Source organism: Sinocyclocheilus rhinocerous, unplaced genomic scaffold (genome assembly GCF_001515625.1).
Source record: "Sinocyclocheilus rhinocerous isolate Xijiao unplaced genomic scaffold, SAMN03320098_v1.1 scaffold178, whole genome shotgun sequence".
Classification (NCBI taxonomy): Eukaryota; Metazoa; Chordata; class Actinopteri; order Cypriniformes; family Cyprinidae; genus Sinocyclocheilus; species Sinocyclocheilus rhinocerous.
The window spans coordinates 220,114-245,530 of NW_015653463.1; the positions used below are offsets into that span (position 1 = coordinate 220,114).

Consider the following 25,417-nt stretch of genomic DNA (forward strand, 5'->3'; position numbering starts at 1 on the left):
GTATGTTTTTTAAGCGTTTTGTTTTACGGGGACACAGGAAGTGTCCTCATAAACCATGTTTACGTTGTAGTACCCATGTCATTATACACATTTGTGTCCTCATAAACCATATATACACGTACACACTCTCACACACACACACACACACACACACACACACACACACTGAGTTTCCTGGCTGTGTATGTACCAAAGAGTGACATGCGTGTGAGAGTGTTTTCTGTATTTGTGCGTCTGTCCGCTCTGGAGATTGTGTGGAAATCACATTCCCCTCCCAGCAGCGTCTGATTTCCCAGCCGTCCACATAACATACGTCTTTCTGTGTGTTTTTCCTCTTCTGAGAATAAGCTGCATAATGAGAATTCAAATGCTAATGAGCCGACTTCTGAGAATAGACAAAAACATACCATCACGCTTCTCTCCTGATTACTGCATGATGAACTTTGATGTGTGTCCTTCATATGCTTTAAAGACACCTCGTTTCTAACGCTTATTATACAATGACCACAAAAATATTTGGACAGTCACAGTTAGATACACTACCTACACAGTTAGATACCTCAAGATACACTACCCAGACTTTACAAAGAAAATATTTGACAAAAAGTATATAAAACAATAGACTAAATGTCACTTTTCACTGTTTGTTGAACATGTGTGAACTTCCTACAGCCACTAAAAATCACCAAAACTTCATTAAAATAGATTTAAATAAATGACATACAAGTTTCAATTATTTCAGTAGAAATCACATTAATATTTCAGTTTACTATAAATACTTGTCTGTATTTGGCAGTACACTTTAACCATATTTCAAAGAAATCAAAATTAATTTTGAAAAGATATGAATATGTGAGTTCTACTTAAGTGGGTCAAAAAAAGCACTCTGTTCAGCTAATTGCATTTAATATAAATTTTAAATATAATACCTTTTTAATTTCATTTAACATGCAATTTAAGTGTCCAAAAACATTACATTGAGTTTGCACGATTCTTTTAATGTGCATTGTTTCTGTAATAACTATTCTTTTTAAAATGCTTGATTTGGTGCAGTGTTTGGAGCAACCAGACCTTTTTTTAGTTGCTGGGACAAAAGCCCCAATGAGCAGAAAGTGCTGGCAAAAAGCACACTGCATACTTCTATCTGAAATTGGAGATTAGTGCTGGAGTGCTGAGACTGAACTGCTCATGATCTGCCTTAAATATCCACTGAACAGCTGCTTGCTGGATAAAATATATATATATGTATATTCACTCTTTTAAGCATGGTACTGTAAAAATGAGCCTTTTCAATTCCAGAAGAAAAACAAGAATAAGTGCATTACAAAAATAAGTGCATATACTGTGTTTGTAGTAATTATTTATGCTGCTAGCTAAATTTGGGCAGGTGTGTGTTTTGTCAGGGTGAGATTGCTGCTGTGATTGTGATGTTGCAGGACATGATGCTGCGTTTGTTTGTCCTTTCTGCTTCACCAGCTCACAGTGAAGATCTGAAACCCCATAGAGAACAACACACACACACAGAGCACAATGACCTGCTCAATGTCACTCAGTATGTCTACACACGTAATGTTCATTGACTGAGTTTAAAAATATGACACAAGCTCCAGTTTACTGAAAAAAAAAAAAAAACACATTATGTGTCTGTATTTTCTTTTCTTTGTGAATCAGCACTTCTGGGTGTTGTTTTTGCTTGTTGTCATGGTTGACTTACTGAATTTAATTGCCTTTCCTGAGTAGATGTGTGTAATTGCATTAGTATCAGAAAGTAAGCTAGAAGAGCACATGCTTTACTATTGGGACTTACAGAACAAAAGACTCCCGTTTTCAAGAGAGTATTTTTATATAATGAAGAAACAAAAGCCTGTTTGCATATATTTCCCTCCTCAGATAAATCACATTGTATTTCAGACATCAGCAGTGATGTAGTGTTACCATAGCTGGTTACCACAATATAGTCCATTCTTTCCTTCTGTTGTTTTGTTTTGTTATGATCGATTAACTTATGACAGTTCACTAAATGTGGCTGAACTTGTTTCATTGCATGATGGGATAAGTTTTCTTCCTAGAATTTGTTGTGTGCCAGTTGGTGCCCAAAACAGCGAACTACTTTAGGTAGCCATAAGGCTTAAGGAATCATGGGTAGATGCTCTTCAGGACCTTCTTGAGTATTGTCAACTTTCACATAACTCAGATAATCAATTTGGCAATTGCAACCATAAAAACATGCTAATTTTGCCAGTAGTCATTATATTTTGTTCTGTTTGACCTTTTTTGATTGGCTGCAATGCAAACTAGTTGCATCACCAGTCTAACAGACAAATGTGCAAGCAATAAGCAGCAATGCTTTCTTACCAGCTTTGCAGCAAATCAGTTGCGCCTATACTGTGCGACCATTGCTTACCTATTTAATGTTCACAGAATGACCTGCTTTTTATGCATGTTCAGGAGTCTTAAAAGCAGCGTAAAATCAGGTTCAGATCTGTAGCATTGATCAGAAATGAGCATCAAGCATTTTCCAGAAATTAGTTTGTGCAAAATAGAGTAAGTGTAGTTAGTTAAAGGGGTCATATGATGCGATTTAAATTTGTCCTTTCTCTTTGGAGTGTTACAAGCTCTTGGTGCATAAAGAAGATCTGAAAAGTTGCAAAGACTAAAATCTCAAATCCAAAGAGATATTCTTTATAAAAGTTAAGAGTCAACCACGCCTACCTAAAACGGCTTGTTCTAACACGCCCCCACATGTCTACGTCACGATGTGCGAAGATTTGCATAACGCCGCCCAAAGGTTCAGCACTGGGTCAGTTGGCCAATCAGAGCAGACTGCGCTTGTCAAAGGAGGGGACTTTGTTGAAAACGACACGTTTGAGAGATAGAGGGCATAGAGGACCTACAATAATGCACAGTATTTAAAAAAGAATGTGTTTTTTGAACATTAAAGCATGTCAACATATTCTGTTACACCAAATACACAAAATAATGATCTTTAAAATAGCATCATATGACCCCTTTAAATCTTTCTTTCCCGGCTCTGTCAGTTCATCTTGTGCTGACGACTTTACAGTCTATGAAATGGAAATCTGTTAACAGAAGTGTAGCTGGTTTGAAGAATACATATTTTGCACTCCACATTGACTTCACCTGCCAGTTTCTCTCTGTCTAGGTCAGTTAGATGAGGTACGATCTGGATGTGGTCTCCTGTAGGTCAGAATGCCTGCGGCTTTGCAAAAATCCTCCATTAGACCAGCAAGTTCATGCACATGTGATTTAAGATTTACTTTTTACAGATTACTCATCTTTTCACTGTGTGTCACTATTATAATAGTGAAGCCATTAACAGAAACCGGTGGTTACTACAGGGTACAGTAAGACTTATGACCACAGTATGATCATCAGTCTGTCCTTCTGCACAGCCCAGGTGTGACTAATTATCTTGAAGATGTTGGAAACAAAAGGGTTTTCCTCACACCATCTGTCTCATAATCCCAGTGGTGTGCATGCTAAGGCCTTGGCAGGAGAGTAATTAACTGATCATATGACTAAAAAACAGACATTTCCCCAGCTGCTTTAGATATGACCTCTCACGCTCTCTATATGTTGCTTTTATCTCAGAGTACTTTATCTTGTGCTGTTCAGACCTGACATTATGAGTGCTCAAGTTGAGGATCGCTGCATTGTATTTGATCAGACTTGTGATTATTTTCATAAAAGAGGTGGGAAAAAATCCCTCAGACTTGTACTGAAAGAGGGACATGAGACTTGAGGTTGAATAGTCTAGGAGACTGCAAATACAGAAATGAGACTCTTTGCTTCTGCTCTGCTTCTGCTTTTGATATGCATCCCTCTGGTCTATTCTGGCCTATTTGTCATTTTTCATAAATTAGATTAATATTATGCTATAATTATGGGTCTAATGATTATAAATGGCAAGTCAAAAGGTTTAGCTATTGCCATCCTCAACAGAAGGCAAGTTGATCTACACTTTCACGAGCCCAAAACAGATTTTAATTAGTGTTACAGACTTATGTTCAGCATTGCAAGCAGCCTAGCAAAACATGCATGAAACTACATCTTATTCTGGACTAAGATAATACAAATTTGTGGGGAGGGATAAAATGATTTCAGAATGTTTGACAGCTTATCATAATACCTCATGTAACAGCCAATATGTTAATAATAGTCATGCTAATAAGCAACTAATTAATACTGAGAATTGGTCCCTAAACTAAAGTGTTGCCATAAATTTATAGTCATGAAGTAATTTTTTTAAGTATATTTGAATTTAGTTAATTCAGTTAGACATTTGATATTTTTACTGTTCATTTATATGAAGTTCAGTATTTCTACATTGTCTAAATGGTTGTACCCCGCATGTACCCACGCCAACAGCACTACCGTGTTGTAGTTCATGTGATTAGTAATGATTTTCATAAAGCGTTCTATAGATTTATCCTGAGGATTATTATGGACTGGAGCACATCAGGCAGCCCTTTCCAAGTAGGCACCTTAGTCATTACATAGATAAGGAGTTCTGTTAAATATTAACTAGTAAAGTGACACTGCCTTTTAAAGAATGCGGATATTATTACTACTAATAACAGTATGTTGAGAAATTAGAGACTAAAATGATGTGCCAGTGAAAGTAACAGTTGTGTTTTCTCTAACATCTGTAAACATAATCATAATAAGTGTGTTTATTAAACATAAACATTAAACATAATAAGTGTGTTTAGCAACTGTCTGAATTCTTCATTCAGTTTTTTGTTTAAAACGTAAAAAGAGCTACACTGGAAAAAAGTGCACATGCCTTATTATAATAAAGAACATTTTATACTTGATCCAACTTAATAAATTTACTTTTTTGTCTTGTCATTGCGATAAAGTAAAATATTTAGTTAATTGGACGTAAAACTAAGCTTTGTTGTTGTAATTTACAGTTTGCTTCAAATCAAATGACAATTCTGCGTTCTGTAAAAACCATGTGGTTCATCAAAGTTGGGTTTGAGAATTGTTCCCAGTATGCTTTGCTTTGGAACTTAATGAGGAGAGTAAAAAATTATGTAATTAAGTGTTATTTTATGTGTTTTTGAGTAAGATGAGAAAAGCGGGAGACTTGTTTTGCTCAAAGAGCATTTAACACAGCATTTAGCATGCTATGCATGTGCTATTTAATGTGCTATATGTGCTAAATCATTTTTAGGCTACTTAACCGGGTCACTTTTTCCAGTGTGCTTAATACTGTATGTACAATTTAGATTTGTATTTATGTGGATATGTGATTTAAAGTTAAGTTAATCCAAACAGATTCAGTGATAATTTGTAGTATAATTGTGTAAAAAAATATATTTGGTTGAAAGTGAATTTTTAGTTTCAGTCGACTATAAAATCTGATTTGGTCAAACTTCTTTTTTCTTTTTTTTTTTTCAGTTAAAGGGGTCATATGATGCTTTTTTAAAGATCATTATTTTGTGTATTTGGTGTAACAGAATATGTTGACATGCTTTAATGTTCAAAAAACACATTATTTTTCAAATACTGTACATTATTGTAGGTCCTCTATGCCCCGCCTCTCTCAAACGCTTCGTTTTCTACAAAGCCCCCTCCTTACCGCAAGCACTCGTCGGAAATGTAACGCCCCTTACCATAATCGCGAGTTTCATCTTTCAAAATAAATGTAAAGACAGAGCCCGAAAGGGGAACAGAGTCGCGTGACAGACACAGTGATGATGCAGTAGACAAGCCGCGGTTAAGACAGCTGACTCTACTGTGATGTGACGCTGTCTCTCTCTCTCTCACACACACACACACACGATGCGTAAAACTCCGCATTTGAACAGTCAATAGCAAATACTTAAACTAATAACAAAACATACTTACAGTAGCTGATTCAGAAGTGCCAGATTGTCATAGCAAAGTCAGAATTACCTCCTCTCCTAGGTTCACGGAACGGTCGTCCATAAAATGCATTGCTGTTCTGTTGTAAGTGATCCAAATAAAGTGCTTTTGCTTTCGCACTTAAACACACAGCGTCTCCCTGACATGGTTGCTTCAACACTAACTGCGGTTACTGAAACCACGCGTTCTTTCTTTGCGTGAACATTTGGGTGGCATTATGCAAATATTTCCATATAGTGTGGTAGATATGTGGGGGCGTGTTAGAATGAGCCGTTTTAGGGGGGCGTGGCAGAGTCTTAACTTTGATAAAGAATATCTCTTTGGTTTTGAGACTTTAGTCTTTGCAACTTCAGGGATCTTATCTATGCACAATCAGCTTGTAACACTCCAAAGAGAAAGGAAAACTTGAAATCGCATCATATGACCCCTTTAAGATAAATTAAACCGATTACTTGTAACAAGTTTTTACTTTGATCTTATGGCTTTTTTTCCCAGTGTAGGGTTTTCCAGTGTAAAACTGTGCTTATTAGTAATTCTTCCATACAGGTCCATTAGAACAGCTCCCAATCATGCCGCACAAGACTGTCTTGGCATTTTGCAGCCCGAAGGTGTGCTCTTTACACACATTACACAAGAGCGCTATGAAGCACACATCTGTTTCCTGCTGGTTATGTTGAGTGAGACTTGTGGTTACAGATCAACAGAAATCTCGTCTGTCACGGGGCATGCGTGAGATGAATCAGGTAAACACTGAGAGATTGGAGGGATGTTTGATATGACCTGCTGTACACACCAGAACCAACAGTTGAAGAACAACGCCAGCTTCTTAGGCTTTCTCTGGTGTTTAAGCAATAGTGTGTCATGATTGGGAGTACACTGGAAAAAAATAACTTGTAGGATTTACTTTTAAAAAATCGTAACACATTTCAGATCAATTTTACTGCTACTGCTCTGTACAATCTACTTACTATTGAACTTAACATTCATTAAGAAATTAAGTAAATAGTACATAATTATATATAATTTCACATATAGAATTAAGTAAAATCTACTTTACTACGTATAATTACGGAAATTTAACAAAGAAAATTAGCTTGGCCAGTAAACGTTTGAGTAATTTTTATTTAGTCAAAGCTTACTCGGCAATACTTTGATTTTACTTAATATAGCACCTAATTAATTAAACCATGCTTTTAAAGTGTATGTTACTTAGAAGTAGGGATTGATTGTTAATAAACACCAGTATCAGAAAAGTCAAGTAGGTTTTAGTATTATATTTACGCTTTAAAGGGGTCATATGATGTTGCTAAAAAGAACATTATTTTGTGTATTTGGTGTAATGAAATGTGTTTATACGGTTTAAGGTTCAAAAAACACATTATTTTCCACATACTGTACATTATTGTTTCTCCTCTATGCCCCGCCTTTCTGAAACGCGTCGATTTTTACAAAGCTCATCGGTCTGAACAAAGTAGTTTCACTTTCACAACGAAACACAGTGACTCCACGACATGGCGGCAGCGGCGGCAACAGCAAGAATAAAAGTTACGCCTTCTTTCTTTACGTGAACATTTGGGCGGCGTTATGCAAATCTTCCCACATCGTGACGTAGGTATGTGGGGGCGTGTTAGAACGAGCCGTTTTAGGTAGGTGTGGCTGACTCTTAACTTTTATAAAGAATATCTCTTTGGATTTGAGACTTTAGTCTTTGCAACTTTACAGATCTTCTTTATGCACCAAGAGCTTGTAACACTCCAAAGAGAAAGGAACAATTGAAATCGCATCATATGACCCCTTTAACTTCTACAAGCTTAAATTGAGTACCAATAAAGAATTTACTTTTTTAAATTATTGCCTGAACTAGCTTTTTTATATAGAAATTACATTTGTTTTTCTGTAGTGTTTACTTCACCACAGAATCATTTTCATCAGTGTACTATGTTTTAGTATTCTAAACCTACTATTTATTATGTACTATGTATTCTACACCTACTAGTATTCTAAAACTGTTTTAGTAGTCTAAACCTGACTTTCTTTCTTCTGTGATGCAGAAAGGGAAAATTTTGAATAATGTTATGGTCACTCTTTTCCAGAACAATACAATTTAACACTTGAAAGTTTAGGGCACTGGTGCTTTTATTTTATAGAGCTTCTTTTTGAAGCTTGAATGCTCTAGTCCCCATTTTATTGTAACTGCAATAAGAAGAGATAGCATGAACTATGTTACCCGGCAGCCTATCTATGTTTCATTTGTGCTTAAATATTGAGTTTATGTCCTCTGCTAACATGCTGTGTGGCACGTGATCTAGTGACCTGATTCTCGGACTTTAAGCGAACAGCAGTACTGTGCATTGCAGATGTTGTATCACATAACTTTTAAAGAGGAAAGACAGCCTGTGCCTTAGACACACAGCACTCACTGAGTCACCGATAAACCTGCAGTATGATTCAGCAGTCTGTTCACTTCTCAGATCATAGGGGACACTGTGTTTCTACATATTAGATTAAAACCCATCTGAAAGAACAAAATATACTTCAATAAGCCTATGCTCAGATGGATTTTTCTCCCTGTGTATTTGAGTAAAGGACACAGGAAAGTGTGGGTCCAGCAGTTGCATCAGAAGAGGTGGCACGGTTGCACTGCAGCATGATGCAGAGCCGGCGTCTTTGGTTTCTTCCCACCAGCAATAAAAATGAAATGGAACCAAATCGATCCAGCAGTGGCCCTCAAAGTGCTCACGCAGAGAAAGAGACCCTGAGCGCTGCTGCATTGCAGTGGATGTGCTGCACAGCTATTTTTAGGGAGCATTTATTTTGAGACTCGCTGCGTCTTGCAGGTATTCTCACAGACAGTGACTCCACTACATGGGACTAAACCTGCAAACTTTGCATTGGGGTAGTTGACATGAAATACTTTTTGGAACTTGAAATGTCCTGTGTGACAATTTTCTAATCAGTTTATTGTTATTATACATGCCGCTGTTATCAGCAAATAATAATTAAAGGCACATGAAATATTTGTATTTTCAAATATCGATTTGTTACGCCGCAGGACCCTTGAACTAGCGGAAGTGAAAAGGTTTTTAAAAGTGGTGAAAAACTTTTCATAAGATATACACTCTCCTTTTTACAATACAGTTTCAATTTTTGACTGTTTTTATCACTTGCTTATTTTTAGTTATTTAATTGCGACTCCTTGACTCTGATGCTTCACTCAAGTTACAACTAAATTAATTTAATGTTCTATAACTGCACAGCTATGCTATATTATTTTAGTGTTTTATATATTTATATACTATTATATTTGATGTACTATTATATTATATTAATATTTTGAGTTGGCTTTTATTTTTATTTTTAGCTTGCATTTTAGTTTTGTTATGTTATTGTTATGCATTTGTCCTTTTATTAGTTTTTGTATTGTTTAGTTATTTTTAATTTCAATTATTGCTGGAGTAATTTTAGTACTTCAACTTATTTCAGACTTTTTAGAGCTGCTTTACAGCACAATTGAATTGTGTTTTCATCATTAAATCATGTTTTTCTTCTGTATCCCTGTAAAGCTGCTTTGCAGTAATCTGTACTGTATGAAGTGCTATATAAATAAAAGCTTGACTTGACTTTTTAAATTCATATTAGTTTTAAACTAAAATCTCGATGGAAAGTCCATGGAAAGTCAAGTTATATGTCAACTCCATTTCAGCCACCACTTGACTAAACCTTGGGAATTTTCCTGGGAATTTCCTTCTTTATGACCAGGTCGGTGTTCATTAACATGTCAAAAGACTCAAGTACAAGCATGAAGGTTACACAGCAACCCAATTGTCCCTCCTCTCCTTTGCTCATCACTCATGTTTATTTGTAGCATCTTCGCTGTTTGCCGCCAGACTTTGGCTGCATTGAGATGTGCTCATACGTGATTTGGCTCATGTCTCTCACCTTGAAAAGGCTCAAATGCACTCCTGCTGTTTTGCTGACAGTTGAGGTGCCCGTCACTGTGAGCGCAGGTTGCCAAAATGCCAATATCGCATGAATAGTGTCTATTTAAAATCTTGCCATTCTACAGTCTTTTGATTTGGCGTTTTCTGACGGTCAGTCGTATGCAAATGCACGTCACTTTCCCGTCCTCAGAAAACACTGAACGTTGTTGTGATGTGACGGATGATAAAATGTGCCTGATCACTAATGCTGCAGGTTTAATGGGAGTGAAAAACGGCAATTAGATTAACGGGACAAAAGCAATCTGTTACGCTGTCAATTATTCATGCAGCGCTGGTTGTCTCAAACATCAGCAGTTCGGATGGTAAAGATTGAATTACATGGAGCTCAAAGGCAGAATGTCTCCTGCTTCAGTGGTCACCTGATGGGGTCTGTGACCTACGAATCTAACTCAATTATCTATCAGGATGAAGCCTGAGTTTTATTCTAATCTGCTCATCTTCATCATACCTTCAGTGGCTGATGTCCAGTATCGACAGTGTCGAGGGGAAGTCAGGACGGCCGGATGTGGCCATGTGTCCCGGCCCGTAAATGAGAGTAACTTGTCAGAGCTGGTTAGAGAAGGCTATGGATATTTCCTGGTGGAATCGGTTTGGTCCTAAAAGCAGAAAATAGAGCCATTAGTATGTGAAGTCATGAAGTAACTTCAGGAGGTTCTCAGTCAGTCACGCAGGGAATCGGTGGAATTCACGGCTGGGTTGTCATCAGTCCCTTAATGGTGACAGATACTAAAGGATTGCAGGTGTGTGTGTGTGTATGTGTGTGTGTGTGTGTGTGTGTGTGTGCACCTGGTATTCATCACGTTATGGGGACCAAATGTCCCCACAAGTATAGTAATACCAGTAAATTTTGACCTTGTGGGGACATTTTTGAGGTCCCCATGAGGAAACAAGCTTATACATCATACAGAATGAGTTTTTTTGAGAAAGTAAAATTGCACAAAGTTTCCTGTGAGGGGTAGGTTTAGGGGTAGGGTTGGTGTAGGGCAGTAGCACATACAGTTTGTACAGTATAAAAACCATTACGCCTATGGAATGTCCCCATAACGTGATGAATACACAACATGTGTGTGTGTGTGTGTGTGTGTGTGTGTGACAGAAGGACTGATGTCCAGAACATGTGTGCTCATTTTTTCCCTTCTGAAAAAGAAATACAATTTTAAAAAGTACTAACACTGTAAGCTGAATGTAATTTTTTTTGGACTTACTTGCATGTTATTTAGAATTAAAAGAACATTTAGTATAGTTTAAATTTGTATTAAATGCAAATAAATGTATTGTCTTCGAAATGTGGATAAAATATACAGCCAAATTTTCCTCTCTGCCCTAGTGAAAAATAAATATACTAAAATGTATTTGAAATACATTTATTTCATGCTAGGTCTACTACAAATACATTTACATATTTATATATTTAATAAAAATACTCTTCAATTGCACTTTTGGTACACTAAACTGGTATACTTAAAGTCTGCTAAATTGGAACAACTAATTTTGTGCTTAATGCACTTTAATAGTGCGAAAGTAGAAGTCCAGCTAAAGAAGTATATTTGATTGTGCTAAAGTGGAACTAAATTGCAATGCAAGTATACTCCAGGTGCACTTTAAATATACTTTAAATGTCCTCATTTGTAAGTCACTTTGGATAAAAGCATCTGCAAAATGACTAAATGTAAATATAATGTAAATGTAAATATCTTGCATTTAAAGACAGATATTATTCAAAGATCATGCAATCCTTGTAAATAGCGACATTAAAACACATTTTAGGCGTAATATTAAGAAATGTGCATTGTGCGCAAGTTGTACTCCAAATAGAGTTTAATTATAATGTTTATCTCAGTAAGTCTTGAGCAATATGTCAATAACTATATAGAAATATAGATTTGAACTATACTTAGAAATAAATGTATTTTAAGTATATTACTTTTTTACGTCATCAGAGAGGAGATGTTGTTGCAAGGAGAGGGAAAGTTATTTTGAAAAAACATTACAAGGAAATATGAATTTATATATACACTGCCATTCAAAATTTTGGGATCAGTAAGATTTTTATTGTTTTTAAAGAAGTATCTTATGCTCATCAAGGCTGCATTTATTTGATCAAAAATACAGAAAAAAATGAAATATTGTGAAATATTATTGCAATTTAAAATACCAGTTTTCTATTTTAATATACTTTAAAATATAATTTATTTATGTGATGCAGCGCTGTATTTTCAGCATCATTACTCCAGTCTTCAGTGTCACATGATCTTCAGAAATCATTCTAATATGCTGATTTATTATCAGTGCTGGAAACAGTTGTGCTGTTTAATATTTTTTTTTTTTTTTGGAAACTGTGATGCTTTTTTCAGGATTTTTCGATTAATAAAAAGTTTAAAAGAAGAGCATTTATACAAAATAGAAATAATTTCTAACCATATAAGTCTTTACTATCACGTTTTATCAATTTAACACATCCTTGCTGTACTCAAAAAAAAAAAAAAATTCTGACCCAAAATTTTTGAATGGTAGTGTATATTGTTACAAACGATTTCTATTTTAAATAAATATTGTTCTTTTTAACTTTTTATTCATCATAGAATCCTGAAAAAAGTATCAGTTTGCAAAAAAATATTAAACAGCACAACTGTTTCAACACTGATAATAAATCAGCATATTAGAATGATTTCTGAAGATCATGTGACACTGAAGACTGGAGTAATGATGCTGACAATTCAGCGCTGCATCACAGGAATAAATCACATTTTAAAGTATATTAAAATAGAAAACTGGTATTTTAAATTGCAATAATATTTCACAATATTTCTCTTTTTCTGTATTCTTTATTAAATTAAATGCATTTTTGATTAGCAGAAGAAACTTCTTTAAAAAATATTTCTAATTTTACTTATCCCAAACTTTTGAAGGGCAGTGTATATAAAAAAAATGTGCACAGATAAAATAATTTATAATAAACACTGCCATGTTCCACAAAAAAAGTAAGAATTGTCCATTTAGATTTTATGGTGACTTTAAAAGTGCACTTAAGTGTGTTAAGAAACAGTCATGAAAGTGTACTCTACTTAAGCGACCTTTTATTTCATATATTATCTAAAAGTACAGTTTTTAAAAATATACTTTTAAGATTTGAAGTGGGCTATAAGTACAGATTCAATACAGTTAAGAGGGCCGGCCAGGTTGTGACGACTTTGATTATTCAATGCTGCATTGATGACGCATTAGAGACGCAATGCCAGATGTGACGCGTGAGCTGGTGTAGAGGTGCTCAGTTAAAAATGTTGATGAGCAGGGACTTTGCAAGACCGCTGTGGCTGGAGGAAGTGCAAAGGAAGGCAGGAGATCTAAAGGGCTCAGGGAAACACTTTGTCATCCCAGTGGTTGTCGACACACAGCAGTGATGCGCTTTCATATATCCAGATATTATCGAAATGTTACAGGTACGGAGTGATATTATTTGATGCTGTTCAGATTTCTAGAATTGGTGTTCGTTTGAAACTGTCACATGCTTAAAACTAAATCACGGCATTGCATGATAGTGCTGCTTTGTAAATGGCTATATTTGAGCAGAAACATAATTATTTGAATGTTGCTCGTCTTTGACTCTGTGTAGGCGTGTAATGAAGTAGCTGTTGAGAAATATTGCATTTATTTCGGTCTCAACAGCCTGATGTTCATTGATGGCCTTCTCTCCTACTCGTCTTATATTTAGCAGATATTTTGTGAAGGTCATTTGAATTAGACACCCATACTGTGCATGTCATGATCTGCAGCTCAGACCCTTGATCTTAGATTAGTGAAGCTAATCATGCTGTGCATTGAAACTCTAACATAACTTGCTGTGCATAGATCTTCTAACAACTTTAAACAGTTTAACAGTTTAAAAACTGTCTTTCTGCATTGCAAATAACATGTCATTTCATAAGTCAGAAACATCTTTCATGTGGGCAATCTTTAGTCTCAACATTGCATAAACCAACTATCTCTCACTGAGAAAGAAGCTTTTCAGCATATGTGGGCTTGCTTTCTCTTAATTTGCTTAGTTGCACTAACATAGTGTTACTGTTCACAGAAGCTCTAAACTAATCATGCCGTGCATTGAAGCTCTAACAAACTTGCTGCACCTCATCATTGATTTTCTGCAGTAAAACTGTTCCCTGCTCAGTGCACTTATGTGTTGTGTTGATCTGTGCAGCGGCCACCAGCACCACTCCCTCAGCCAAGACCTCCAGTCATGTGACGCGCTGCAGTGAGAGCGAGAGGAACTACTGCGTGAACGGCGGCGAATGCTTCACGCTGGAGGTCACACCCGGCAACATCAGACGCCTCTGCAGGTACAGCTGCTCATCCGCACGCGTTTAACACTGAGAGATTATACTGTGAACGTGTTTTTCTCAAGTAATTTTATTTGAGGTTTGATTCTCAGACAGTGGCGTGAGAGAGGTAATGCCTCCTCAAATAATTAAATGAGAAAATATCCACAGTACAACATACTGTAAAACAATGCCGATATATCACTCTTTAAAAAAAAAGGACCAGCGACACCAGCTGTTGAAGTTGCAGTGGGAGGCGCTGTCTTCTCTTGCTTCCTCTGAGCTCATTGGGTTTTAACCGAAAAAGCAAAGCATAAAGGGTTTGGTGGGTGGTAATTGCAGCATAGGCTCATTGGAAACACGTGCCTCTACCTACATTTCTGCAAAACTCAAAAAACATACCTATACACACGAATCGCTGCAGTTTCCAGTTGAAATGAACTCTAGAGGCAGTAAAACTCCCACAACTTTTATTCCTTTCCACACAAAATATGATTTGCAGGTCCACAGTTTCGATTTATAACGCCTAAATTTACTTGAGGAATATTATGTTATGAATTCAAAACAATTTTAACATGCTGCGAGATTTGAAAACTGATACTTTTGAACGTTGTCGTCACATATACAGCTTCATATGCATGAGTTTTCTAACTCAGTTGGTTTGCTTGGTAGCTCACGCTCTTCAGTGATGAACGAACCCTGTTAAACTACGGTTCAAACAAGACAGCTCAAATCCGCATAAGGAAGTAAAAATAGCATGAACACATACGTTTTATATCACTTTTGCGTGTGTTAACACTATCGGGAAGGTTTAGGCTGCCAGGGTCACGTATTGAACGTTTTAGCGCCACCCACGTTTCATTTTAAAACTGCGGCGAAACATTTAGTAAGGTATGTAATAATGGTGTTGCAGAAATGTATTTAGAAGCACGTATTTCGAATGATCCTGGGTTGAGTAATTGAGAACAAATGGGGAAAAGTCATGTGAGAGGAGGCAATGCCTCCAAACCACTATGATTGGCCTTTTACACTGTTCATGCAATAAATCCTACACTGTAAAAGAAATTCTGTTAAATTTACGGTAAAAAAACGGCAGCTGTGGTTGCCGGAATTTTACCGTAAAAAATACAAATTCACGGTCATTTTTTACAGTGTACCTCTGAATAAATTGTTCTGAATAAGGCTGGGCGATAAAGCAAAAAATAAATAAAAATCTAGATTTTTTTCAGAACGTTTGACCGATTCTCAATTTTGACAATTTTTTAACTAGTCAACTTGAAAATGTAACTACAACATGATTCAAGTAACTTTTTCTTTATTAACCCTCTAGTTAAAGAAAATTCTATTCAAAGTGCAGCACACATGAAGTTGTCAACATGATGTAAATGTTAAACAAATCACTTGTTAAATATATTTGCAGAAAAGATGCATGAACTACAACTACATCTTGCACAAACTTGTCTTATTATGTGTTCAGAAATAATACGAGGAAAATGCTTTTTAAAAAATTCTCAAAAGTCAAGGTAGACACCAGTAGCCTATTATTAACTATAAATGTTCTGTAAAAACAACAGCAGCTTTCAGTCTGTCACCATGATGCAAACATGAAATATCAAACATACAGTAGTAGGTACAGGTTTTGGTTACAGGTTTTATCATTTGCATATTGTCAAAGTGTCTAATTCTAGTGTTTGGTAATGTTTCTGATTACTCGATTTCTACAAAATTAAAAAAACATTAAATACTGATTCTGACTATTAAAGATAACAGCTAAGCATCAATTCACAAATAAAAATAGACATGAAATCTGAAAGTTGCTCTGTGTTCTTATAGTTACTATTTTGGAATAAATGTAAAAATGCTTAAAAAACTTGATGAGATATATTCTTAGTTTTGATTAATAAAACATTTGTAATATAATAATACAAATTAAAATTGTATTGTCTGTTGGTTTTTTGAAAGTGTAGCAACATTTATTTATTTAACCTGAAAGATGTGGTAACATTAGTTATGCTATAACTGGAACATTACTTTACATTGGATTAAACTAAAAGGCAGTGAGGACTTTGCCTCCTCATTTCAGATCACATACTGCTAGCGAAGGTTTTTTGCGTGCATGGCTCTCTCTGACAGCACTCTCTGGGGTATTCATGCTCTTACTGTCCAATTCGGTGAATAAGCACAAACCCGAGTGCTGAAGTCAGGACTCTGTTCTCATCAGTAAGCACTGCAGTCAAGAGGAGCTTCTCTAAATGCAGTCGCAGCAGGGGCGATTCTAGGATTTTCATTTTAGGGGGGCTCAGCCCCCAGTGAGGGTATAATAATAATAATAGCCTAATAATAAATATATATATAGCCTATATAAATAAAATAAAACTTTTTGATTATTAGAGGTCGTATACTAAACTTATTGCAGTATTCCACTGTATTGCACAGATAGGTGTAACATTTGAGTACTGAATAAGCCAAATTCAAGTCTAAACCTCTTTACCACATGCACTGGAATATGTATTATATTGAAAGTTACATTTTCAAATTAAAATGGCAACATGATCGTTTTATGCGTTCATATGTGCTTCATTTTCGCTGGAGGAAACAGCTGTGGTGTGATGAAGGGTGAACGCAGTGAAAACTTAGGCTACAGTAGATTTGAAACCGATTATTGCTCCCCCATGATATTTTGTAAACTGGATGTATTATGACAAAGAACTGCACAGATGCAGAAATTATAACAATCTATCGATCTGCACCGCCGCATTCAGCGGATTGAAAAATAACGCGCTGAAAGACGGGGAGGAGCCGATCGAAGTCTGCCGCCGTTTTCATATGAAAATTAAAGGGGACTGAGGCGATCACGAATTCGTGTACAGTTTATGGAGCTAATCGCTATAGCCCCCCTAAAAATGGCCTAGCGACCCCCATGAGTCGCAGTCAGACAGCAGCGCTCCTCTGGGACTGTAGATCTCTTTCCATCAGGGGCCGCGTGACCCTTAACAAACACGTGGATGTAGTGCCAAGTCAAGTATCACTAGTAGTGATTTGATCAGACTAAAGTAAGTATTAATGTTCAGTGTGTGCTCCAGACATGAGAGGTGTGTTGGTACTTTACTAAGTGATCAGACACACTACTTACTGGATGATAAAACAGGAGAAAAAGTCCCACGAAGGGGAATGTCCAAGCACATTGACGGAGGAAGCCGAGCCATATCTAGAGACCAGAAGATCACAGGTGGACTTTTTTCATGTTGACCCAGAAATTCATGAAAATCACCTAGCAACACCCTAGCAACCACCCACAACACCCTAGCATCAAAGCGACTTTTGGATGTCCAACCCTATTCACACTGTCCTCGGGGAAAACCAAAAATCTAGTTGTTAACGTGTCCTCTCATTATCTTCTTATTGTGTAAAGGCACCGATATACTCAGCTTTTTTGTTCTTCACTGAAGGATAAAAAGAGCATCCTGACTCATCACACTGCTGGGAGTCGCCTTTAAATTAATAGGCAAATATTAGGGGTGTAACGGTACACACAAAAAATGCTTTGGTACGGTTTCTGTACAGCAGGGGGAAAAGCTAAACATAAAATTGCTTCTTTTTTCCCTTTTTATTAAATAGTGGTTTACTGAACAAATAATGGCTGCATACAGGGAGCCCTGTTACTTACACAGTACTATAATATTAAAGGTTACACTTAGAGCCCAAACTGTTAAATTCATTTTTATTTATTTTTAGATATAATTAACACTCAAATTAAATATTTCTATGCAAATATGTAAACTGCACACAAGGCAGTTTTTACATTAACTTCTAAATCTAAAAAAAATGATGTTCCTACTCCAATCCGTGCTGCCTTGAACTGAGTCACATATATCTCACACATCAACGAGCATCAAAACGGCATTTATTGAATGAAATACCGAAACTGATACCGATACCAAAAAATGTCAGTACGAATACATATACTTACACCCCTAGCAGATTTTTAATGTTTTTTAAAGACGTTTCTTATGCTTATCAAGGCTGTATTTATTTGAAGAAAAATACAGAAAAAATTTTAATTTTGTGAAATATTATTGCAATTTAAAATAACAGTTTTCTATTTTAATATACTTCAAAATATAATTTATTCCTGTGATGCAGCGCTGAATTTTCAGCATCATTACTCCTGTCTCATGATCTTCAGAAATCATTCTAATATGCAGATTTATTATCAGTGTTGGAAACAGTTGCGCTGCTTAATATTTTCTGGAACCTGTGATACTTTTTTCAGGATTCTTTGATAAATAAAATGTTAAAAAGAATAGTGTTTATTCAACATAGACGTTTTGTGTTACAAAATACACTACTATTCAGAAGTTCGGGGTCAGTAAATTTTTTCTTTCTTTTTTTTTTTTTTTAAAGAAATTGATACTTTTATTCAGCAAGGATGTGTTAAATGGATAAAAAGTGATAGTAAAGACTTATATTGTTAGAAAATATTTCTATTTTGAATAAATGCTGTTCTTTTGAACTTTTTATTCATCAAAGAATCCTTAAAAAATCATCACAGCTTCCAAAAAACAACAGTTTCAACACTGATAATAAATCACATATTATAATGATTTCTGAAGGATCATGTGACACTGAAGACAGTGTCACAGAAATAAATTATATTTTAAAGTATATTGAAACAGGAAACCAATATTAGATATTGCAATAATATTTCACAATATTACTGTTTTTCTATATTTGTAATCAAATAAATACAGCCTTGATGAGCATAAGAGACTTATTAAAAATCTTACTGATCCCAAACTTTTGAATGGCAGTGTATGTACTGCACACTTTCTCTCAATAACTAAATAAACGCTGAACAAAACTGATGAGGGTGAGATGAACCAGAGAAGATTTCCACATTAAAGATGATGGAGCCCCAGAGCACACATACCTATCAAGTAGTTCGAAGGTTTTTACCAGCTGGAGCACACTTTTTCAGAAAGTTTGTTCTGGAAAGCTGTTCCGAGCTCCCGAAATGAACTTTATTTCGTTTGAAATGACATCACACCAGAAGTATATGGAGGCCTTCACTCTCTCTGTTGAGAAAGACAGATGCTCCAGCTGTTCAACTCCTTTCAGACGCACAGCTGGAGCTCTGCGGCTGTGTTTTTGAGCGCTCGCAGTGTCACCAGAGAGCAGCCGGTCAGCTGAATGGACCTTTAGAGATTAAAATGAATAAATACTAACCAGAAGAGAACCAGTAAAATGGTCATGTATTAATGTAGCAGCACGAGTAAAAAGCAGCTTCTTTAAGTGACTGTCTACTGCCTTACAAACAGGGGCGATTTTTAACGTATAATAATGTAACTTATTGATAATTACATCATGCCATTTGTGTGCTTAATTTATGAGAGTGGTATATTTAATCTAAATGTGTAAATATAAAGCATTCTGTTTACTTCATCTATCGCTATCGCATAGTAAAAGAGTCCAGAGAGTGTGGTGCTGCGCACATAATTGCACCGTTTACGGTTCGTGACAAGGTTTATCCACCTTTTTCCTGCTCCCCATGACGCTTTGCGCTAATTATGGGAGTAACTTCCATTTACACTGTAAACAATCAGAAAAAGGTTTTCTCTATGAACGCAATAAGCATTTTCAAAAACTGGGTACAATGAGGTGACAGTATTTTACTCACCCTTCAACCATCGATCATTAAAAGGACATTTATAAGTGTAAAAGCATTAAAAAATGACTTTAAACATACCATAAGTCCTAAAGATCCTCCTTGTATCCGCAGCAATATTACGGACATGTTAAATATCATTATAGTAATATACTGTATGTCTATATTTCGTAACAATTACATTTCACAGCATCTGTGTGAAAACAAACCTGGAAAGAGGTGTGAGGATTTGGGGAGAAAAATCAAAGATTCCCAGTGCATTTCAGGTAATTATTCATGGTTTATATCGTAAATTAAATCGGGAGAGCAGACCACAAATGCACAGTAGGCTATATGTTGTCTTTTTTCATTTGCTTACAGCGGAATACAAAGGAAACATGAAAATAATCAGGAGGAAAATAATGCAGGGGGCTGAAAAGAGCTATTCTATAGATATTAATATACCAAACGTTATTCTCCTGACTCTTGAAAATAGAAAATGAATGAAAATGTACAGCCCATATTCAGTCAAAATGACAGATAATGATTATTTGTAGCGCAATCTTATGATCTGAAATGATTTGTTGCAGTCTTTTTGGGTGGAACTTCCCCAAACCAGAAGTGCCTCCCATAATTTAAAACGCAGTAGGCTTATTAGGAAAAAGGTGGTATTATTTTATGTGTGCAGGTCTGCAGTCAGCAGAGACGCTGTTAATATGAGGTTTGAGAGTTGTGTTGTGATGCGACCAGAAAAGCAAATCAAATGTGATTTGTAGGACTTTGTCTTTGTTTCTTCTAGCTAGTATTTCTGCATATAGACCGCTATGTGGAATTCCACTCTCAGCACGGCCATTACTACAAGACCCGCATCCCAAAGTTTGGCCGAGGCCTTCCAGGATACACAGGGAACCGCTGTCAAACCTCAGACCCTGTGAGAGTCGTTGACCCCAAACGTATGTGCAGTCAGTGATCATTCCCTTCACCCCCAAACACACACGCCATCGCCGCTGTTTCCGCGCTGTTTTCCTCGCCGCCTCCGCCGTTCACAAAGCATTCTCTCTGTCACGGTTGACTGTTGATTGGCTCTTGGAAGCGGAGACGTTTGCGAGACGTTCAGCGGGCAACACCGGAGACACGCGTGTGTGCGGGGGACTTCTGGGTGTCAAACTCACTTCCTGTCTTCCTCTCTTTTCTCTCTGTGACTTCTGTCTTTCCCTCTCAGGTGCCCCAATGAGTTTACTGGTGATCGCTGCCAAAACTACGTAATGGCCAGCTTCTACAGTACGTCTATTTCCTCTTCCTGTCTGTGCTTGGATTGGAGCATGCTCAGTCAGCGCTTCCTCCTGTTGCTTTGTTTGTGTGCTCTCGATGGACGGGAAGTCAGATCAGACTGTGGTCTAGTTATTGTGGGATTCTGTTATGTTTTCCATTACTTCTCTGTGCATGTTTAGTGTTTATTAATCTAGTTTTGTTCTGTTGGATGCTAGTCAGCTGACGATGGTTAGACAGGGCTGACATTCATCGATCTGGACATGTTAGTTATCAGGGGTTTCTCTGCTTCACATCATCTTAGACTTTAACAGGAACAGACGAATCGAGCTCTGTCTGCGGACAAAATCACAGCAACTGGCTCACGATATGTTATGAACAGTGACTTTACTCTCGGCTCATCAACATGTTTTTTGAGCTAGTCCTGTAAAACGACTAAGGGTCCTTAGTCTAAACAGTGAGCATTTGTGCTTGAAAATGTTCTCGTTTTTCTTTTAAAAAATACTGCTGAATTCTTGAAAATTTTTAGTTTGGAACAGTGTTGTTATTGTTTGCTAAAAACTAAAACTATTACAAATCATTTTCATTTGTTAAGCTGAAATAAAATTAAATATAAACATTAGATGAAAAACATAAATGTAAAGAAACTTAAATGGAAATTAGGAATATTGCATTAGCAGCTGCAGTAGCTGAAATAAGTTTAATATATACTAAATCTGAAATTAAAATAAATTAAAGCTCAATAGAAATATTTTCATAATTAAAAATATCAAATGCACATAAAATGAAAATAAAATAAATAAAATTAAAACGAACTATTAAACTATATTATTAAAAACAAAAATAGTATATCAATCAAACTTAAAATAACACTGCTTTAGAATTCCCATATTTTATAATTCATAATTGAAATATAATAATAATAATAATAATAACAACAACAACAATAATAATCTGTCCTAATAACCCAGTATGACATTTCTTTTTCAAAACATATTTGTAAAAAAAAAAGTGAATTATTAAATGTATAAAATTTGCACCTTTCTCTGAGAATGACCCTATTAAAGTGGCCTACCACAGTAAAAAACATAATTTCTTTCATTCTTGTCTCTGAAGCAGATCTGAAGGACCCCTGCTGAAACCCATCAGTACACCATGAACCTTGCTCAAAAGAGACGTCAAATAGGACTTTATATATTATGGAGCAGACAGAACATCTCCATCGATTTATCTAAAGTGCTAAAAAAAAAAGCTAAATTTACTGGAGATCTGCAGATAATCTATTCTCAGCTATTAATAGTGTTTGCTAATGTGTCCTTCATAGCATGACCTCCATCAGTAGAGATGCTCTGGCTCAGTGTCCAGAGAGGATTTATCACTGATAAAGATCAGAGCTATCAGTCAACGGCTAAACCATTGGCCCTCTAACAACACTTCATTATTAGCTCAGCATTCCAGTCAAACAATTGATAAGCAAGGGTGATTATTTTAAATTATATTAAAATTGGTCATTTTACATTTTTGTGATTGTAATATGACTCCAGTTTATGGCTGGAGAGATATTTTTATGCATTCTGTGTTTATGGCTAAGAATGATATTATTTTTTGTCATTTGATCAGAAATCCGTATGTGCTATATATTTCTGAGAACCTCTTTTTTTAGTTCAAATTATATTTCTGGAACCTGTTCTCAAGTTACGGGGGAATCAATTTGCTAGCTATATTGCTTTCAAATTGTGACTGGCTCAGGTTTCAGACAAGCAGAATCAGGTTTTCTTTCTGATCGTCACAGATAGTTTAGGTGACCGCGATGTGCATGTGTTTAACAGCATGTTTATCTAAAACATGTGCTGGCGTAATGACATGAATAACCGAGTCTGACTTTGTCCGTAGTGAAATGTGGAGGGTCGGTCTCTATAATGATGTGAGTGCAGTGACATCTGCATGTGCATGTCCTTGTGTCATGATGACAACCAACCGTACGAGTCTGTATATAGAGATGTGCATCGCTATATACGTGTGACAAACCATCCATGTGTCTCTTAATGAACTCTAAAAGCATTAAACGATGCATATTCATGGTGGGTTTAAAGTCAAACAGAATAGGTTTGAATTATTTATTTTCCAATGTCGTGTGTGTCTGTGTGATGTACCATGCTGTACTCTACATGCTGAGATGATTTCAGTGTTTTCGGAGGTGGTGTTTGTGTGCAGTCAGTCAGAGTTGACATCACCGCTCAACTGTTTTCTGTTTGTTTGTGTTTTGCTTTCTTTTCATCACCTTGTCTGCCTTGGCAGAACATCTTGGGATTGAATTTATGGGTATGAATCGTTCTTTCCTCCTAGTTTGCAGATTCGTAGGTCTAGAAGCTTGAGCCTGTTTCCTTCAACTTCAGCTGGTTTCCTTTTGCTCATGAAGGGATCAAACAGCCATAACAAGATGATTGGAGATTGACATCATTATTATTCTTTATTATATTAATGCACCGGGGCTTCAGATGGCTGCTCAGAGCCACTCTGCAGGTTTCTAGTGTTTTAGGCAAGAAAGTGGATAGCCGCTCCAAAGCATGTGATGTGCAGGGGGGCATTAGCCTGCATGGTAGGAAGGATGCTGTTAATTATTCATGAAGACCTCTGATATCTCCTATTCAAAGCAGATATGTAAGGCTCTCTCACACACACACACACACACACAGAGGCAGCTAGAATAATTCACACACAGTTCAGCTGTGCAGAAGAGAAGCCGCACTGCAGTAGTTATGCTGTGTTTAGATCCCTTCAGCTTTGCTTTGCCCTCCATTCATGCATCCCTTTATCTTCAGCATGACATCGCATTCCTCACTTTCTTCCGTGTTTTCTCCCATTTTTCTGTTTCTTCCTCAGTGTTTTATCAATGTCTGTTTGTAGTGATTGCCATTGTGTTGTGTGCATCAAGAATATGCTATACTTAGAGATGGAAGATCTAAATCAAATGGGTGGTAGTGTTTGCTCACAGGCCTCAATAACGTTTATTGTGACAGTATTCTGTGCTAAAAAGACCCTGTGAAGTCAAAAATAATCAAAATGATCTTTTTTGCAGAGAAAATGGCCAAAAAATATTGATGACACCATATTGCACTCAGGGGTGTGTACAGTTTTTTGTCCAATCAAATGCTCTTTGGAATGAGAATGCCCTGCCCCCTTATACAGGGCTGTCTAAACCTGTTCTTGCAGGACCTTCCTGCAGAGTTAGGGTGTGTTCACATGTGTAGTTCAGTTCTCTTGGTACATTTGGTCCTGATCCGGTTAGTGTTCACACTAGCATTTTTGACAGCGAACCTAAAGATACCAAACCTAAAGGCAGGGCTGTACATATATGTCGCACTTGCTACGAAAAAACTGGTCTGTGCGATGAATAAATTTACGACTGTAGCACACGTGCGTCTCAATATAGTGTACAATGCGACATACATTCACAACAAATGTTAACTCAGCAGTAGAGATACACAATCACAAAAGTAAATTTTTTGCATGTGCTTTAAAGCCTTGCCGGTTAAACATTTAATTCACGTGCTGTTCTAGCATGCGTTTTTTTCTGAGCGCGAACACATGAAGCGCGCGCACACAGCGCATGCCTGATTACTAGACTATCTTTTGTGTCTGATTGATTTTGCTAATACTGTCAAAAACACACAAGGTTTACATATAAACACAGTTGGTTATGTCTAAAATGAAAGTAAACATTTGAGAGAGAAACGGATGCGTGCAGCTCTTAAAGCGACAGTACTAAACATGCTACCGCTTATTTCTATCATTATTTGCTCACTCACATGTTGTCCCAAACCTGTATTCATTTCTTTCTTGTGCTGAACACAAAAGAAGATATTTTGAAGAATGCTTTTTCTCATCACTATGTAAATAGCCAGGTTATAATGAATAAAGCTTAAGAGTTCAGAAAGTCTGATAAACCCTTCTAGAATTATTTGCAGCACAAGTCACTGCTTTAAAAGCAACACAGGAATGTTCCAGCTACACTACATTAAACAAAGAATGAGGTTTTAACTGTCATGGGATAGAAACTCTTTAATGCCATCAGGTATGTGCTGTCAGATGTCTAAAATGTTTGAAATACCTTTCAGTCAACTTGAAAGCAAGCCTTCCATTCATTATTTAAAGGAAAAGTTCTCTCATCATTGACTCACCTTGGACTTTCGATCTTCTGCAGAACACAAACAAAGAATTTTAGAGAGATATCTCATATACAATGCAAGTGAATGTAGACCAAAGCTCCAAAAACACCTAAAGGCAGTCAAAAA

General features: G+C 36.4%; 1 protein-coding gene across 6 annotated transcripts in view; it reads left to right on the forward strand.

The window, feature by feature from the left end:
• The window catches only part of nrg1 (neuregulin 1), a 63,773-nt gene that overhangs the window by 22,921 nt on the left and 15,435 nt on the right, over window positions 1-25,417 (forward strand). For 3 of the 6 annotated variants that reach the window (XM_016522083.1, XM_016522077.1, XM_016522078.1), the window contains 3 exons: window positions 14,092-14,230; window positions 21,076-21,134; window positions 23,421-23,444. In XM_016522083.1, the coding sequence (XP_016377569.1) occupies window positions 14,092-14,230; window positions 21,076-21,134; window positions 23,421-23,444 (222 nt within the window). Of the gene's footprint in view, window positions 1-14,091; window positions 14,233-20,740; window positions 20,807-21,075; window positions 21,135-23,420; window positions 23,445-25,417 lie in introns of all 6 variants that reach the window. The other 3 variants (XM_016522081.1, XM_016522082.1, XM_016522080.1) reach the window with 2 other exon arrangements.